General features: G+C 39.5%; 1 protein-coding gene across 1 annotated transcript; it reads right to left on the bottom strand.

Moving 5' to 3' along the window:
* Nucleotides 1-6,414: 6,414 nt before the first annotated feature.
* On the bottom strand, nt 6,415-18,532 carry LOC309409981 (filamin A-interacting protein 1-like; the record flags this gene model as incomplete). Its single annotated transcript, XM_082006282.1, has 3 exons — nt 6,415-6,597; nt 14,976-15,149; nt 18,263-18,532. 3 exons carry the CDS (start codon nt 18,530-18,532, stop codon nt 6,415-6,417), a joined length of 627 nt encoding a protein of 208 aa, XP_081862408.1.
* Nucleotides 18,533-19,266: the final 734 nt, after the last annotated feature.

The raw sequence follows: 19,266 nt of genomic DNA, 5'->3' as shown, positions 1-19,266 counted from the left end.
CTTCCTTGAGTCTCTCTCCATGCCTCAGTGGTATTATTAGTGGGACTGTCCCATCGGGGTGTAATGTCAAATAAGAATGCTAATGTTTTGCTTGTGGTGGGTCTTTGTTACTCACCTACAGAACACTAGATACCCATGAAAAAGGTCAAATGTACAGAGATCTGGCATCCATTTAACAACTTGCAAGACATAGTCTCAGGCATATGTAATATATATAACTCATTGCCAGAAAGCTAAAAGGAAATGATTGCATTTGAGTACAATGCAATCTACAACAATAGTTCAGTGTGCATGAAATTAAAAACTGCTGGTAACACATGTAGAATAAGTAAGTCAACAGTATTTATTTTTACTGTAGCTTTCTATAGAGATAAGATCCTGCTTCTTATAATATTTAATTGGCTTCATTAAGAAAAACAGCAAATATTCATTATACCCGCTGCTATAGTGTATTGAATTTTCCAGAGCTGGATGCGCAATATATTGTTGTTCCAATGTGTGAATGTGTCCGAATTAAAGGACAGCAATGTTAGACTGACAGCATACTAACACATTTCACCTTTTAACTGAGATGGTGCCTTCTCCTTGATGCCCTGTCCCAGTTTTCAAGCATTGCTCACTTGAACTACTGTGTGTAGCAATTACTTTCATCTGACACTTTAAAAAAAAAAACAAAACAAACCACTTAACCTAGAGTACTCAGTTTTATGAAATCACATTTCAGAAACACAACACACATACTAAATACCTGGGCAGTATTATCACAGAATACGATTTAATTTTTTTAATTTTGGTACATTTTTATGTGGTGCTTAGTCCATATAATAATATTGTATGAGAGGGTAAAAGGGTGCTGTAGAGGTACACAGGAGGAAATTAGTACCTTAATGCAGTAATGAGATTGCATCCAGTGAAGAGACGTAGAGGGGTGAAATAGCTAATGTGGAAATGATAAAAAAAAATTTCAAGTGAGGGCCTGGAAAAAGATTTAGTTATTTGGATGGATAGAAAGATATGTTTGGTTTATTTGTGTGGTGGGGTTGTTTTGTTGTTGTTGGATGGTTTTGGGGTTTTTTAATTTATTTTTTATTTTCTTGGAGGTGCTATGGAGAAGAATTTCTGAGACTGAAAAGTAGAAACGCTCAGGTAGAAAATGTGCCTGGGTATGACAGGCTGCTTGACAAGCAGTATAACTTTGTTACCCCAGTTTTGAGAACTGGGGTATTAAAGAATCTTAAGGATGAAGCCAAGGGCAGGAGGATAAAAGACTGAGGTCCCTTCTGGCCTCATGGAGCTGGGGTGATGGCAGGTTTTTCACTATTTGTGAGATTTGTAGTTGTGGTGGTGGTTGGAGTAGACTTGAATCATCAGCATAGAGAAGATGGCTGGCACTGAGTTTCTGTGAGGAGAAGTACAGAGAGTGAATGGAGTAGCAGAAACTCTGTGTGAGCAAGGTGGCAAGGAAGTGCTGAAAGCTCATTTGTGTCCAAGGCAGCCAAAAGATCAGAGACAGTGAAGGTGGATTAGATGCAGAGGTTTGCCAGAAGGGAAGTTATTGAGCCTTTTATGAGAGCATTTTCAGTTGAACAGGGCTAGAAGCCAGACCAGAGTGATGCCTACACTGAAACTGAGGGAAAGGGTCTCCTGGTGAGGATGGCAAAGACTGCATCAGGAGCTCAGGCAGCCAGCAGAATCAGTGTCCCTTGGGGATCTTCAACAGTCAGGTAGACAAGGGTCTGAGCAACCTGATCTGACTGTGAAGTTAGCCCTGCACTCAGCGGGTTGTGCTGGAGACCTCCAGAGATCCCTTCTAACCTGTATCACTCAACAGGTTGTCATATTAATGGACTGACCTTGAGTGGGGCAGCAGTTGAAGCAATAAGCACAGCTTTTTGAGGTGTTTTGTTAGATGAGAGAAGCTACAGTTGTGAGACTTTTGCAGGTTAAGTTCCATTTTTTTATGTTTGGTGAATGCCGACTCCTTAGATGGGTGTAATAATAACTTTTATCTTAACACTGAAAATGCCCTTTACTTGATATTGTAAGAATAAATGCTTTGTATGGTGGAATAGTTTGGTTGGCTGGCTTAGGTTTTTTTCCCTTGCTTAGAGCACAAGGAGTAAGTTTCCTATTAGGATATGTTAGGATTATCTTATATGCAAACAATTGTGTTTTCTTCTGCTTTGGACTAGGTTCTCTATATGACCTTTGTAAGTGTGAATTCAGAGCTAAAACAAAAACTTATGATGGTATTCCTCTCTCTAAAAAAACCCTCCTCTTAGTAGATGATCCTTAAATTAAAGAGCTTATTAATTGCTGCTATACCAACCTGCAAAGTTTTGTGTTACTATTTGAATTCCTCTGGGCAACATTTACCATAACTGCATTTAAAAATCTAGTTACATTGCTTATTAGCAAACTGCTATTTTTTCCTGTCCTGTTGAACAACATTCACAGTGTACCTTCAGAGTAAAAGTTGAGAGTCTATATAGTATATAGAAAGTTTGAAGATGGAACGCACCTATACATTGGGAGATTTCTTCCTTTCCTCCAATTTAACCCTCAGGTACCTGTGACTGGTTTATTCCAATCATACCTTCATTTCCTTTCAGTATTGATAAAATGGGGAATAACTGTGCTTATGTAATATTTTAAAATCCTCAACATTTGCAGAGCAAAAAGGCTGTGTAAGTGCTAATAATTTTACTATTTTACTCTTTTGTTTCTTTTTTTCTTGGTATGGGTTGGAGAGTAATATGTAAACGCATAAGTACTTGCATGCATATGGCATGTGTTTTCAAACTTGGAACATGCGTATCTGGAAAACCTTCTAGTTTCATATTTTAGCTTTGTAAAATGTTTTCTAAAATAACATTTTTTATTGTTTATTTGTACTGCAAAAATATGGAATGTGGATAAATATATTTGGACAAATTAGTACATTGTCAGAGAAGATACAATGAAATCTGCATTTGAATGTATTTGAGTAAGTATTCTTTGTAGTCCGTGATATTACCCTCCTTCCCCCAACCCCATGAAATACAAGAGCTTCTAAACAAGCTCAATGGCTTTTATGCTGTGGTTCTTCAGTGCACCTGGTAGTCTCTGTATCCGACTTCTGGAGGTTTTTTTACATTCCTGTGAGTCTGGATGCCGCTATTTCTTCAGGATCCATCAATACAATAAAATTTGCTGTTCTAGACTCTACTAGACTTGATTCGGTACACCACCACACTAGCTTGCGTTCCTGTCTGATCTGCGTACATACAGAGTACAATCCATGTTGAAGTGCAGGAAAGACCTGTCCAGTCATTGCCCATTGGCCTCCTTTTCTCCACAAAACTGTTCCTTCTCTGATAGAGCTTTGTCAGTGGCTCCGTGCTTTAAAATTACGTATGACTGAAGATGAATAAATATAACGATAGTGGCATGATTTTATCATTCTTTTATGGTGAATGTCTGTTGTTAAGTATTGAGACTCTTACCAGTTTGGAAGACTAATCTTTGCCTCCTAAGTACAGCAAGACAATGGAGGATTAGTTTTGGCTGGCAACAAGTAAAATGCTAAAAATGCCTAAAGGGTTAATGTTAAATCCTAACCCAGTTCTCATATCTATAAAGCTGTCACTACTACTATCATAAGCTTAAACTCCCAAATCTGACAATGTACAGTTGCTGAGGCCAAACTTAGTCTTGTTGCCTTGCTATGAAGTCAAAGGTATTCTCGAATGATTAAGGGGAAGAGTTTTTACTGAGTCAGTGAACACTTCTAATATTTTGCATGATCCAAACATATTTTTTAAGTTTTTTTAAATGAGAAATGTCATGCATAGAGTGTCTCAGGCAGCAGAAGGGCGCTAGAGATGGAGGCTTGCCTAGTATTTGTAAAACATTGTAATCTGATAAATCAGTTCATCAGTAAAATTTTCATTTAAGAATTCTTCTGTTCCGTTCTTCCTGAGCCCATATGTAAGAAAGAGGAAACGCTTTCTCTCCGCCTTATTTGGAAATGTATTGAGTCATATGTAAGAGTTGGACCTGACTGGCCCAACCAGTTTCTTTATTCTTGCTATCAGTAGTAGTTTTCAGTGCTTCGGCATCACTGTCCTGTAACATTTTTTTCATTTTGATCACATAATCGCTTATTATTCATGTACCTTGTTTGGCTTCCATGCTTTCTATACTCCTCAAGGATATCTTTAGCATATACTGTAGCCTTTCTCTTTGATACAAGATACTTTTTTTGACTAATTGAATGGAAGTTCAGGATTTTGCTTTGAAACTGAAATACTATTAGGAATGCTATATACCCTTCCACACTTGAGAATATTGCTTCTGGCTGAAAAGAGAAGAAGGTTCATTGATGAATACTTACTGCTTTTCTGATTTATTTTTTTAATTGAATTGTGGGGGGAAGCAAAAATTAATTTGTCATTGATTTATGTATGAAACCTTTTGTAAAGCACATTTGGATTAAGAACAAATAGAAAAAATCACATCCTGAGAAGATTTAAATTGGACTAAGGTTTTCGAAATGGCATAAGAGGTCACTTTGCTACATATGGGGGTGTGTTCTGAGTGTCCAATCAGGCAGGCTAATGTAGAAAGAGCTGTGCCTTAACTTGCTGAGCCTTTTTTTTGGTTATGGGGTTTTTTTGCTGGGTTGGTTTTTGTTGGTGGTTTTCGGTTTTTTGGGTTTTGTTGTTGTTGTTGTTGTTGTTATGGCAGGCAATTGCGTGGAGATCTTGATGGTGACATCACTTGGCAAACATTTTGGAATCAGCTCAACATGTGACATCACACCCCCTTAAGGTTTTCCACATAAAATACCTCCTCCAAAGAAAATACAAAAATTGAGACTTAATCTGAAATCTGTTACTACATCCTCTAAGGTCTCATTAGGCACCTCAGTATTTCCCACCCCCACCTCCTTTCCAGGCAGATAGAGTAAATGTTGCAGATAATAGTGGTAAATGTTTTATAGTCTTCTTGGGGGGAATATGGAGGAGGGGCAGGGAAGAGAGTTTTAATCCCACATCTACCCTGTTTTCACAAGAAAAAAAAAAAAAAGAGGATTCTGCAGCTTTTCAGGCTGTGTGAGCATGTCTGATGTAACATTTTGCCACTTTTAGTAACTGTAGCGCTGTGTCTGAGATGAGTGTCTTAGTTTTTGACAACAGGACAGCAGAGATGAAAACTCTTCATTAATCTCAGGTTTTGGTTCCTGATATGATGATGTTTCACATTGCAGAGCTCTAAGAAAGTCAGTTCTGTGCCTTTGTGGGGGGACTTCGTATGTACTTTCCTGTGTGTGCCTGTGCTTGCCTGCATCTGTATACATTTTTCTGAGAAGCAAAGTGTTTTTTTCCTCAGCCTTTTTAATTGCATAACCCATAAATATAGCTGTGTACTTGGTGGGAAGCATATGTGCTGTCTTTGATAGACCTGCAGGAGAGAGGTGGAGTGCGAAGGGTGAACACTGCCAAAATACGGGGAACATGATGTTACACAGACAAAGCAGAGGAAGAATTATCTATGCATAATGTGAGTTTAGAATAGACTTGACGTTCTCACACCCAAACATTTCCATCTGGAAGCTGTTCCGAAGCGAAAGGAAACAGAGACAATATTCTCCTATCTTCTGGGGTAGCTATCCAGGGAATAGGAAATGTTCTTCAATTTTTTGTTTTTTTTTTCTGTAGGACGTGCTCAGTTTTACTTCACATTCAGAGAAGCCACAGAAGTTTAAAGTGGCAGTGAGTGACATTAAATTCTTCTTAATCCTTCTTGGAGAATTGGTATTGAAACCCTCACACTGTGCTTAAACAAGCTGTGGCGTTTTTAGGTCACACTTAAAAATAAAGTTAAGTGTATGATTTTTATGCCAATCCTGGTATGAGAAGTTCATGCCATTCTTATTTTCAAAGCTTTCTGTAAATTATCCTCTGCCTTTGCTTGCGCTCTCTGTATTTCTGTGGTCTGTTCAAACACTTAGTTTTCCTCATATCTTTTTCTTCTGTCATTAAAGGCTGCATGCCTGATTTCATATTCTGTAACTTATGTGCTATAGTGTACACTGAGCATCTTAAACATCATGAAAGGTTCATCTGCTTCATGTTGGTTATAACTTTACACATTTGCATATCGTCCTGTATTCTCTGTAGTGTAACATACCTGTCATCCTGCAACAGTGATGAAGAATCTGCCAAATATTTGACCTACCTCACTTGCTGATGGAGATATAGACTTTACTGTTATTTAGGAGTAATTAGTCATATTTTCACAGCTGAACTTTCAAAATACAACTCTGCAAATATTTCCGATTTTTAATGGTTGCAGAATAAGAAAGCGGCCAGATCCTTAGCCGTAATGTTAAATTGTAGGTATTTCTTAGTACTATGACAAGAGGTAACCTTACCTTTCACATTCTTGTTCCAGTAAGTTTGTAAACTCATCACTTTTTTCCATGTATTTGCTGTGCTTCTTCTTTTCTTCCTCTAGTTCATACAGTGTCTGTCTGTGTGATTTTTCTGCCATTAGAAGTTGCTCCAGCATTCGTGCATGAGTTTCTTTCTGTTTCTCTACAACTTTATCAAGCTACAAAAAAAGCAAAAACTCATGAAGTCTTTTGAAACTCTTACTTGCTCAGGCATTTATTCACGAAAAATTTTAAGAGAGGCTTAATAATATAGAATGTGTTTAGTAGCCTAATGGGCAGGTCCTTTGGTATCTCTTTGGAAAGGGTTATTTAGTTCTGTCAGTCTAATTCTGACAGATTAGAAAAATAAGGTATTGTTTTGCAGGACCCTCAGTCACCTTCTGTTCCTCCTCCTGCCATGACTGATCCTCAACACCTACTAATTAACAGTTACTGTTCCCTGGACTGTTCTTTTCTCATTGATCATTGTGGTAGAGAACCAGATGTCTTCACAGAAGCTTCTTCTGCTTCACACAGTAGATGACTGACTTTTAGTTGAATAGAAATAGCTGCCTCATTTGTAGCTGCATAGGAAACAAGCATTGACTTGCCTTTGTAAGGTAGACAGGTAGGTCAAAAAACAGTTTTCCTCTGGTTTCACAGTAAATGTGTGGTAGAACCAAGAATGGAAAACAAACCTGTCTCCTGTGCTTACTCTGAGCATGACTCTTGGTTTGCAGAATAAATAAGTGCTGAATTTTTAAATAGTTGCAAGTATTTTTATTTAATGGTGGCATTTCCTGTTTTGTTCCTCAAATTTCACATGTTGTAAAGGGGTTTGCCTTGCACATGGCACCTTTATAGCACACTTTGAGCATCAAATTCACTCCCTTTCCTCAAGGATTTCTGCTGAGTTTCTAAATATTATTATGTAGGGATATTTTAATTTAAGTAATCTATTTTAGGTTTTGGTAGTAATTTTTAGTTTTCTAAATCACGGAGGTGTTGGCATAACTGTTCACTGGAGTTATGCTGTTAAACAATTCTCTTATAATTTTGAATTCAGTATGTGACAGAGTTATGCAAGTGTGTGTATGAAACCAGAAGGGGTTTTCCTCCTTAGGCATTACTGATCTAGCTGGAGTTTCAGGCAGAATCACTGAAGGCCATCTAAAGACCTGGGAAGAGTCTGTATTTGTGAGAATCTTTGTTCCATGCTCATTCCACTTCCCCTGTGGAGACTGCCTCCCTCACCAGGTCAATGTAGGAATTCTCGTACCCTTTTTGGAAAAGAGGAATTTTGAGCTCGAAGCCCTGTGCCTCCTTTTAACCACAGTCTATTCTAGTAGGTCAAGCTGCTTTACAGTGCTTCACTCTATTAATAGGAAAGAATTCACAAATGGGTAGTGTGGGAAGCAAGGCTGGTTCTGGTTCTCCAGTGTTTCCCCCACAAGGAATTCCATGTGCCACAAGAAACATTGGGACTTCAGATTCTTAGGGCTACTGCTTATTTTGGACAATTTGATTCCAAGGAGTAAGATTGATTATCTTTTCCTCATGTTTATTCACAGTTTGGCTGGTAGAAGCAATGACAGGAAGAGCTGGAATGCCTGAACATGAGTTTCTTGAATGAGTGAGAATATCATCACTTTCTGCATGAGCTTCCAAGTCCCCCCCTCCTTACCTCAGCTTCTTTTTATACTTTATGTATTCTCTTATGTTTCTCCTAAATAATTTTTAACTTTTTTGGTGACATTGCTATAAATAAGGAAAAAGGAACTATTGTCAAGACTTTGAAGATGGTTTGAGTGCAAAATATTCCAACAGAAATGTGGACCATTTTGAAAATTGCCTGTTTTTTCTGCATATGATGTTATAGAGCATCATTCGGTTGTGATATAGCTGAGCTCATTTCATGCATGATGAAAAAATGTAAAGAAACCTATGATTGTCCTTTTTGGCTGTTTTGAGGTGCTCTTTCAGTAGATTAAGTTGGGTTTTTTTTCATCTTGTTCACTCATAATTTGTGCGCTTTTACACCAGCAAGGTCAATGCTTTCTGGAATCATGATCCTGAAGTAGGACCGCTCTTGGGAAAACATTTCTTGCCTAAAGCCTTGCATATGCAAGCTTTCTCAGTAAGCAAGTGCCGCCTTATACAGCAATCTCTTGGCTGTGTTTTCTATGTCTTTTACAGAGGTTGAACACTGAATTGCCTTAAAAGGTCCGGTTGAAGAAAACTGGCCATTTTTAGTTTCTCCACACTTGCCCTTCTTCCACCAGAAGAGGAAATGTAAAAATTTTAAATGTTTTGTTCAGCTACTAGCTACCAGAGAGAGATAATTTTCAGTGTTTTATCAACTCTCCTCCCCCACCAAGATTTCAGAGGGTTTTTTTGGAACAGCTATTGCACAGATGCATGAAGCACCATCACCTGACTTTCTGATCCTCGCCTTTTTAAAGGTCATGCTGTCAGGTGAATATATGCTGTTCTCAGAAAGCAACCTGCCTCCTGTTTTTGATGAAGTTCTTATGCAGTGCTGCATGCAACTGTGGCCCTGTCTTGCTTAAATTGATATGACCTGGGCATCAGCCTTGCTTGGGACCAGTGCTTGCTGGTCTCAGCCCTCAGTGCGAGGTCAGGTGGGGAAGGCGGCAAAGGTGTGAACTTCTGATTTTTTTTGGCAGGCAGTCTGCATGGATGGGATTAAGAAAGCAAAGTGATGCATTTGTATGGATTGGATCACTGCTCAAAAGTATATGTAAGAATCTGAAGGGATGTGTAAATTGCTATCATAAGAAAACACTGAGATTTCTGTCTACAAGCTGATTGTAAATCAAATTACTCCTGTTTTCAAACATATAAATGCCTGATGGAGGCGAGGGTTAGTCGTCAACACAAACAAGATTAACCAAATAGAGAATAGAACCAAATAGAGAATAGTCCTGTTCCTGCACTGTTGGGTGTGAAGGATGTGGGATCTGCCAGCAGTGTTTCATGGGTTCAGGATATTTTGCTTGCTGTGCAGTATTTGTTGAATGGCTACAAGAGGCTAATTAAAGCAGTATTCCACGCAGCATGTATGCAAGAAGGGTAGTAACTCCAGGTTTTTGTTTTGCAGTTTTCAATGAGCAATGCCAGTGCCTTTCACTTCACAGTTGTGCTCTTGTCAGTACTGAGATTAGCAGTTTGGATTACAAACTGGTATTTGGGATGGGTGAGGTATGTATTCAAGGGAGGGAGGTGGAACAAGGAATTTGAAAGTGGGTAGAAGAACAGTAGTGTCCTGGGGAGACCTGCTTACATGAAAGGTTAAGAGACACAAGTAAATAAGCTGCTGCATCAAAGCTGTTTTCATGTTGCAGTTTTCTCCTATTGCTCAGATTAGAAGATGTGTTTAGGTTTTCTTTTCAAGAATGCTGTCAAATCAATTCTACCATGAGCATTTGCAGCTGGCATGTGGCTGTTGTGGCTGTGGACAAGGTGGAGAGCAAGAGCCTGGGATTCCACTCAGGAGAGAAGGGAAGAGATGCTGGACCTGTCTCCTGGTACAGGGGGGTGACAGAGAAGAGAATTGGAGAGGCAGAAGATCCTACATCACAGTTACTGCAGACACTTGAGGTCTGCACGTAGGCTGCATAATGGGTCTGGGCATTTGGCCTCGTGACACTTTATGTGTGTTATTGTGCATCTTATCTCTGCCTGCAGGACCAAGCACAGCATGGTGCTGCTGGGTTGCTGCACTTCCGTGTGGTTTGTTTGGAAGCTCTGTTGTGTCCCTCTGTGAGATAAGGGCACTTCCCTGGGGAGCAAATTTGACTCTTGTACTTTCCCTGTGAGATCCTGGGGCTGACTCCCACGTATCCAGCAGAGGAGAGAGGGAAGTCATGTGAACTCCTCCTAGTGTGAGATCTTCGCACAGGAGCGGTCTCCAGCAGCCCCTGGTTCCTTAAATTACTCTGTCCAAATGCTAAATCTGTGCATGCAGAAATATCCATTTACATTTATGCACGCACGTTTACTCAGCATATACAGTTCTTGGCTGAAAACTGCAGAGGACTAATAAGCAGCAGTATAAATGTCTTCTGTTGAAAATTAAAGTGATAAAATCTTAATTAAATGATTTGTTGTTTTGTTCTTGCTAACCATATGGGTTTTTGCTAGAACTAATACTCGAACATACTGTACGATACAATGGAAAATAAGAGGCATGGTCTTACGTAACTGTGAATAGTTCAGCAAGCTAAAAATTCACATTTAAATTTCATCATGTAAATACATTTTGCCACCAGTTCATGTCTGAAGTTCAGCTAGGATGATGTGTCTCATATCCATCACCTTGGAACTGAACTTTTCATCTTTCTCTTGTTAGACTGTTTTGTGTTTTGCACTGTGCCAGAATAAAATCCAGGTTAGTTACATTTTCGTATCCAAAGTTCAGTGAAATATTATTCTTGTTAATAACATCCTCATGGTCATTGTTTATAAACATATAATCCTGAGTTTAGGATTACTGGAGGTTATGGGCACAGTTCCTCCCTTGTCTTTTTCAACCCTAGCTCAGCCAAATTTCCATGTGGATATGTTGGTCTGCTTTTTCTGAATGCCACGTTGTCAATGTTATTGTTTCAGTCTCTTCCTATGACTGTAACTTATTGGTGCCCTACAGCTGTTGTTGGAAAGTTGTGACCAACACTTGTAAGACGTTATGAGGATGCAATCAGATATACTTTGTTAAAAGCCTGCTGACAATGCATCTTTCCCACGTTGATTGGCACTGGGATTTTAAAAATTAATTCAATTTTTGATTATCCTTGATGGCTTCAGAATATAGGCTTTCCTCTAGTTTTGATGCTTTTAGAGGAGTTCTTAAAGTGGTAGGAGGTATTGTTCATCACATTATAAACAGTGAGGCACCAGATTTTTTTATCTTTGACTGTGTTATTGGAAGCTGGGGAGAGTTAGAAGCCAGAATTGTCTTTGTAATTCCATGAAGGTTTGAAACATGAGTAAGGCACTGTAAATTCTGCAGTATCTTCCTCTTTATCTCTCTTTTCCTACACCACCTTTGCTGATGATTTTTGGATAATTTTTAATAATTTATTTATTTTTGAATCTGGGAAAATAATTCTTATGCTATTAATCTGTATTTACTAGAATGCTGAATGCCATTTGTTTTCTATTCAAGAGAAGTGGCAATTGATCTGAAGCCAGAATTTTGATGAATAACTGACTCAACCTAAATCTGTAGACTACAAAAAGAGGGAAAACCTTTACAGGCCTTTGTGTCAGACAGAAGCAAAACCAAAATAAAAGTCTATTTTTTTTTTTTTCTTTTATGCCCCTTTAAAGGTAAAACAATATTGTATCCTCAAGTGTGAGGAAGGTGGGGGTGGGGGGGAGTGTATAAGCTTAAGGGATCAGGCTCAGCCAGCACAGGTTCATGAAAGGCAGGTCCTGCTTGACCAACCTGATCTCCTTCTATGACCAGGTGACCCCCCTAGTGGATGAAGGAAAGGCTGTGGATGTTGTCTACCTGGACTTTAGTAAACGCCTTTGACAGCGTCTCCCACAGCATCCTCCTAGAGAAACTGGTGGCTCGTGGCTTAGACAGGTGTGCTCTTCTCTGGGTGAAGAACTGGCTGGTCAGCTGAGCCCAGAGAGTTGTGGTGAACAGAGTTAAATCGAGTTGGTGGCCAGTCAAAAGTGGTGTTCCCTAGGGCTCAGTTTTGGGGCTGGTCTTGTTCAATATCTTTATTGATGATCTGGATGAAGGGATCAAGTGTTCCCTTATTAGGTTTGCAGAATACACCAAGTTGGGTGGGACTGTTGATCTGCTGGAGGGTAGGAGGGCTCTGCAGAGGGATCTGGACAGGCTGGAATGATGGGCCGAGGTCAACTGTATGAGGTTTAATGAGGCCAAGTGCTGGTTCCTGCACTTGAGTCACAACAACCCCATGCAACTCTACAGGCTTGGGGAGGAGTGGCTGGAGAGCTGCCCAGTGGAAAAGGACCAGAGAGTGCTGGTTCACAGCCAGCTGAACATGAGCCAGGAGTGTGCCCAGGTGGCCAAGAAGGCCAACAGCGTCCTGGCCTGTATCAGAAATAGTGTGGCCAGCAGGAGTAGGGAAGTGATTGTGCCCCTGTACTCGGCACTGGTGAGGCCACACCTTGAATCCTGTGTTCAGTTTTGGGCCCCTCACTACAAGAAGTACTGGTGCTGGAGCGTGTCCAGAGAAGGGCAGCGAAGCTGGTGAAGGGTCTGGAGAACAAGACTTACGAGGAGCATCTGAGGGAACTGGGGTTGTTTAGTCTGGAGAAGCGAAGGCTGAGGGGAGACCTTATCACTCTCTACAACTACCTGAAAGGGGGTTGTGGTGAGGTGGGTGTTGGTCTCTTCTCCCAAGTAACTAGCGATAGGACAAGAGGAAATGGCCTCAAGTTGCACCAGGGGAGGTTTAGACTAGATATTAGGAGAAATTTCTTTACTGAGAGAGTGGTCAGGCATTGGAACAGGCTGCCCAGGGAGGTGGTGGAGTCACCATCACTGGAAGTATATAAAAAACATGTGGACATGGCACTTAGGGACATGTTTTTGTAGGCATGGTGGTGTTGGCTTGATGGTTGGACTTGATGATCTTAAAGGTCTTTTCCAACCTTAGTGATTCTGTGATTATCTGGCATTTGTTAGGCTGCAGAAAGAACTAGCCGTAGAGCAAATTTGGCTGAAAAATACCTCTGCTTTCAAAAAAATTTTAAAAATCTCATAGCCAAGGAAGACATGGTTTTACTCTGTCAAACTCCTCATAGGTTTTGCAAAGGAAGATGTGTTAGTACTGTTTTTTTATTTTGCTACATCTCTTCACCTATGAATTCTATTCCTAGTGAGTAAAGCTGTCCAGTCACCAAATCTTCCCACTACATTCTTAAACAAATTTTCTAAGAAACTTCATTAAGTTCAGGATAGATGAGTGAGTTGTGAGAGGACATTAAAGGAGAAGTAGTCTTACAGATGCCTTCTGAAATTCACTGTATTTTCAACTGAGTTTCGGGAAGATCCTCAGTGTTGAGGGCTACAAGGCTAAGTTGTCAATGGTGAGACACACATGCTCTAGAGGAACTGGATCAGCAGAGGTTTTGTAGGCAGAGGCAAAGGTACATTGTCATGGTGTCAAAGGGGGAATTTAAATGGTCCATTCGCATACTTTTTGGCTGGTTCCACCTCTCCCTTGGTTTTTATGAGTGTTTAAAAAATACAAACAAAAACTAAATGGATCTCTGACTTAATTTAGGGGGATTTTGAAACTGAAATTGTGGAATGCCTGCCGATTATGGCGTCCTTTGATTTATTACCAAGACACATGAAGTGCCAGTGGTCCTAGCCTTTCAGTTGCTCTTAGGATGTTTACCTTTGCCTTTTGGAATTGTCAAATCCAGTGGTGTTAGAAATCCTTTCTTTGACATTAAGTGTAAGAAGGAAAAAGCATGTATAAACTTATGTAAAGTAACAGACTGAACTTATGTTTTCAAACTGTTTTGCGCTTCTCTTCAAATCATTTCCATTTATGCTCAAAGTTTCTGTGACATAATGCCACAATGTTCTAAAATAAATTAACCTCCACAGTTGAACTATATCTGTTTCAGATTATAGCCAGAGATTTTAACCTTCGAACCTCTGAAATGGCCATTGACCTTTTGCCTGACATAATTTTCTCTGAAATGAAGTTTGTATCCATAGGTACATTTCTGTTCAGAAAGTTTGGAAAACTCTTGGTGGAAGAATTTTATTCATAATTTCTGCACTTATTTTAATGTTGATTATCTATACTGAGGAGTATATTAAAAATGTTTGTCTAAATTCAAGAGGAGACAGTTACTTGGGAAAAAACCACATATTCTGATACTAAGGGATTTTAATATCCAGTGATTTGCATTGCAGGGCAGAAATGAAATTTGGATAACTTTGTTCCGAAAGTATCGCTGCTGCTGCAGTGTAATAAAACTAAAGGTTATTTAGGTATAATGTGAGAATATTAGATTTCTGCCTGGATGAAGTTTCTAATGACAGCTTATTACAGTAGCTACTTAGACCAAGCACGTATACCTGTGACTCCCCCAGAATTGGTGGGAGCTGGGATATGTAAAGGCAGACAGCTGTGCCATTACTGATGAATGGGCCCTTACTGGCCATCGGGAAGGTGGCCTCAGTGAGACCAATGGGGAGGCATCTGTTTGTTTGGGTTGTGAATTTAGATAATGGAAGGGGCGGCGGGGTTGGGGGGGGGAAGAGGAGGGTATCAAAAATAGAAGGCTGATTATCAGAGTTTGAGTTAGACAAAGTTGTATCTGTCTGTGTTTAAAGTCCTCAATGTGCAGTATAGATGAGGATCATGAGATATCTGTTTTTATTAGGGACCCCACTGGACTTTGTCCTGCTGTTGCTTACACTCATGTTATAGATTTAGAGCTCATTTGCTTTCGTCCCCTGAAGTTAGTGAGGTGTTTTCTCTTGAATTTGGTGGGAACTATGGTTAAATATCAGTTACACTGTTCATACCTCTCCCATAGGCTTTTCGTAGATATCTTCTTGCCATTGCTCAGCCTTTGTTTGAATAGCATCTCGCTGGAGGGCCTCTAACACCTTTTTAGGAGTAACAAAGCCATACTGTGCTTCAAGCAAAGCCAAGTCAATTTTTTCAGCCTTCAGGACTCCTATAACTTCATCTTGAGCCTGCAGAAACACAAAGTAAAGTTTTATTTTGTTAAACTGTATGTGTGTATTTACGGATTAGCTTTGTACTTTTGATTTTAAGAAAACTAAAAAACTTTTTAAAGAATGCTGTGTATGTACAGTGCCCCAAAATAGTCGGTAACATGAAGACGGTTAAAAAGCATTGAGGGAAGTATTGGTCTTTGTATTTTATTAGTTCTGCAGAAACTCCAACATCATCTCTTGCAAACCCTCATCAATGCTTAAGTACTTTGTTAGTGATTAGACTGTATTGCTGCTTCTGGACCAGTGCGTAGCACTCACAATACAAAATTTCAGGGCAAAGTGTGATACGTGGTATTAGAAGCTGATTTTAAATTGTTAGTGCAAGATGTTAGGATGATTCTTGAAGCCTGGAAGTGTTGCACATTCTGTGTATTCTGGGTGCAGAGGTGGCTTCTGTAGTTTAAATCCACCTGGGGTCATCTGCTTCTTTTGTTACACTGAGCTCATTGGAGTGGTGAATGTAGCGAGATGTGGGATGCAGGAGATGTGACCCTTCACAACACGCATTCCAAAGCCATGCAATAATGACAGTTCAAGATTAATTGCCTTCAAAGCTGGCAGTGGGGTCCTGTGTGCATGTATATGTATGTTTGCATGCATGTGTGAAACCATGCCTTATGTATTTATTGACATTTAGGTGTACGCACACTCATGTACATGCCCTCAGGTAATAAGCAACCTTGCAGCATCAAGTTTTTTGGAAGTAACTGCTGCAATGGTATTCTCAATTTGTGAGTGCATGCTGGAAAAAAAAAAGGCATTTTGAAAGGTAATAGTTAAGAGAAGGTGGTGTTTTCTGGTTTCCAAAAATCATGTCGTTTCAAAAAGTATAGCCTAAAAATGTGCGTTATACTTTTCCTTTTTTTTTATGTCACTGCATCTGTTTTCCTTAATCTTATAAAAAAACTGATGACATCCTGTTACCAAAGAGTAGATATAGTATGTTCTCAGGTATGTTTTCAATATGTTCTTCTGTTTATGTATTTCAGGAATTCTTGCACAAGCTGGCAGGTGCTCCTAGGCATTAAATTGGAGGGGGCAGAATACCTCCTGCAAATACTGTGCTAATTTTCTCAAAGTCCCACTTCTAATGATAATGTTCTTTCATGAGAATATCTGATTATGTGAATGTTTCCGCTGTGTAGGGGAAACTGGTTTAGGTCACCGCCTCTCCTAGAACTGTGTCCATCTCTCGTTTTGTTTTGTTTTGTTTTGTTTGTTTGCTTTGGGTGTTTTTTGTTTTTTCCCTGCATCCTCTGGTGGTGGAGGTTGCCCCCTGCCTCCATTACAGTGACATAACTACATGAACTGTCTCAAACATCCATTGTCTACAATGACCTGAGTTAAAACCAAATACATGCTAATCCTAGAAGGATAGAATGGGAGGGGAGGAAATCAGAGAGAGGGGTGTATTGGGAGAGGGTAACACTTTCAGTCTGAGTGCTCTTGGCTGGAGTACTTCTGTATCTCTATTTGTGACTGTGTTAAAAAGTATAAATTTAATATAAATTAACATATCTAATCCATATCATTGTGGAAAAAAACAAGAAGAGTGATCTTTGTGCATCTCAAATGTTCTGGAATCGGAGCGTATTGGTGTCTAACTTCAAAACTTAATATGGTTGTCTTGACAGCTGATCTTGAGATTCTGACTTGGCATTTACAGGAGGTGGAAAATTAGGAACAAAAAATGACTTCTTGCTTTTTTAATTCATAATGCTTCCTTTGGAATGTCAGACGATTTAAAATGTTCATGTCGGGCTCATTGTTTTCCAGTTTCTCATTTCACTCTGCTCCAGTTTTAAATCTTAAAAATTGAAAAGTGTGTGCATATATATATATTTTTATCTATTTGTATTACAGAAGTGTAAAGAAGTGTGTGGGTAATATAAATATATATATAAAAATATATATACACAAGCATCTTTCTTGTTTTGAGAGGGAGAGAGAACTGTTTTGGAGGAGTGTGTGACATCTAATTTTATGAATTTTAATCTAAATTAAGAAAGAGCAAGTGAGCAGGAGAGAAGTGTTTTGCGAACACATAAGCCATTCTGTTTGCATAATGAAATGTTCTGTAGAAGTTTGCCTTGGATCTACTGTCAGAGATTGGTACATCTATCAAATACTCATATTGCATTTTTTTTCTGTTAGGCAAGTATGTATTGTTATGTAAATATATATGCATATGTTAAGAATGGAACTATCCAGGTACTGCCTAGGTAATAAACTCTGAAACCACGTGATACACCCATTTATGCCACTTTGGCCAGTTTGCTCTTCCCACTGCCTGTGAGCAGTTTTAAGTGGCTGTCGCTACTTTTGTGCAATCAGCCTGCCACAGAAATATTCTTTCAGCTCACTGGAATTCTGGTTCCCACTTCCTGAAATTATGTTTGACCAGGTTAGGCATCATTTACCACTTGGCAGCTGGCTGCTTTTCCAGATAGAAAAATACTCACTCTTCAAAATCCATTATCTTGTGGGCTAAGTGGCATGCATCACTTATGCTTCATATTATGGGAAATAAAATGGCTATTTTGATTTTTCTAGCAAAAGGTGTTAGACTACTGTTGAGTGAGTTGCTTCTTGTGATCTGGCACATCTGGTTTCATAGGGAGTAATGCTCATGACTTCATAGGAGAGGGGAGATGAGAAATAAGTAACAGATCAGAAGAGGTTCTAGTATGTTCTCCCTATAGGTTTTACAGTGAAAAATACTTTGTATTCAGAGTACTTAGAATGGGCCAGCACGATAGGAGAGTTTTGTGAGCTCTCTGCTTTGGGAGTTATGTCATCCTTCACTGTGGACCACGAGTGTTTTTAGTGTGATACTGGTACACTGTGAACAAATTTTATTTGCATTTAGGGGTGCTGTAAAGATCACCTTTTCTGGCTGATAGCTATAATAATAGCCATAATTTGTGTTTTTATGTAGTTTGCAGTTTATATTTGTCCTGTATCAAATTATGTAGGGTGTTCCCTTAACATGAAAGCAGCATGTGTTTCTGGTAAATTGGGAAGTATGTGTGTTTTAATCTAGAATATAAAATAAGACAATAAATCACCTGTAATTCACCCTCGAGGACACTAAGAAGAAATAGCAAGTCATCACGAGAGAGATCCTCTCTTTTCTTGAAAGAACTTCTTTGTTTTTTCTCTGCCTTAGGGCTTCTTAGGATGGTACTGGCTTGGGCTACATCGTCCTTCTCCTTCTGCCTTCTTTGCACATTTCCTCTCCCACTGTAATCAACCTCTTCTTTATGGTGGTCCTTTGGCCTTTGCTGGCTCAGCTTTGGTCTGGTTGGGCTTTCTGTGCTGTTACTTCTGGAACGCATGGTTTATATCTCTGAAGCTGAAGGAAGGTGGGGAAAAAAAGTAATTGTTTTAACTAACAGAGACTATAAAACTGTTACCATAATTTATGGTGGGTATGATTCTTTCCAGACTGGTAGTTTTCCCTCCCACACAAGGCTGTTTGTCATTTGACAAAAGCTGATAACTTCATGTAAGCCAACAGGACGAGGCTGTGATCCTTACTGGATGTACGTAGTGAAGTGAGTCTTAACTGGTCTTATGCAGTTGTAACAATTCCCTCAATATTTGCAAAGGCAGCAACTTTAGCAGCAGTACTGTGCACATCACCGCAGACCACTTTTCCCTTATTAGAGACAGTGCCTACCTCAGCTTTCAGGTAGACACTTACAGTGATGAGGCAAATTTAGGTTTAGAATTTTTTCACTAGGAAGATCTTTCTGTTCCAATTTCATAACATCCCAGTCCTTACTGTATAGCCATGTTTCAGCCCTTAGTGTATAGCTGTGTTTTGTTTTTCTTTCCAAGGGAGAGAACAAAAGCAGCCCCCCACTACTACGAGTTAGGCAGTTGCATTCCCTGTGTTGGGCAAAATGCAGGGGTTAGCACATCTAGACTGCAAGGGGTGAGCCTCCTTGTAAACACCCTCTCCCCAACAACACCACCTCCAAAATCAAACTGTCTTGCTGATCGTGGTGTCCCCCCAGATAACCATGCAGTATGAAACTTTACTACTTCTTTAGTGCTAGACTCTAGC

Source organism: Phaethon aethereus, assembly GCF_964289735.1.
Source record: "Phaethon aethereus genome assembly, chromosome: 1".
NCBI classification, from domain to species: Eukaryota; Metazoa; Chordata; class Aves; order Phaethontiformes; family Phaethontidae; genus Phaethon; species Phaethon aethereus.
Note: the sequence above shows the minus strand (reverse complement) of the source record. Positions and strands in the feature narration are given on the sequence as shown.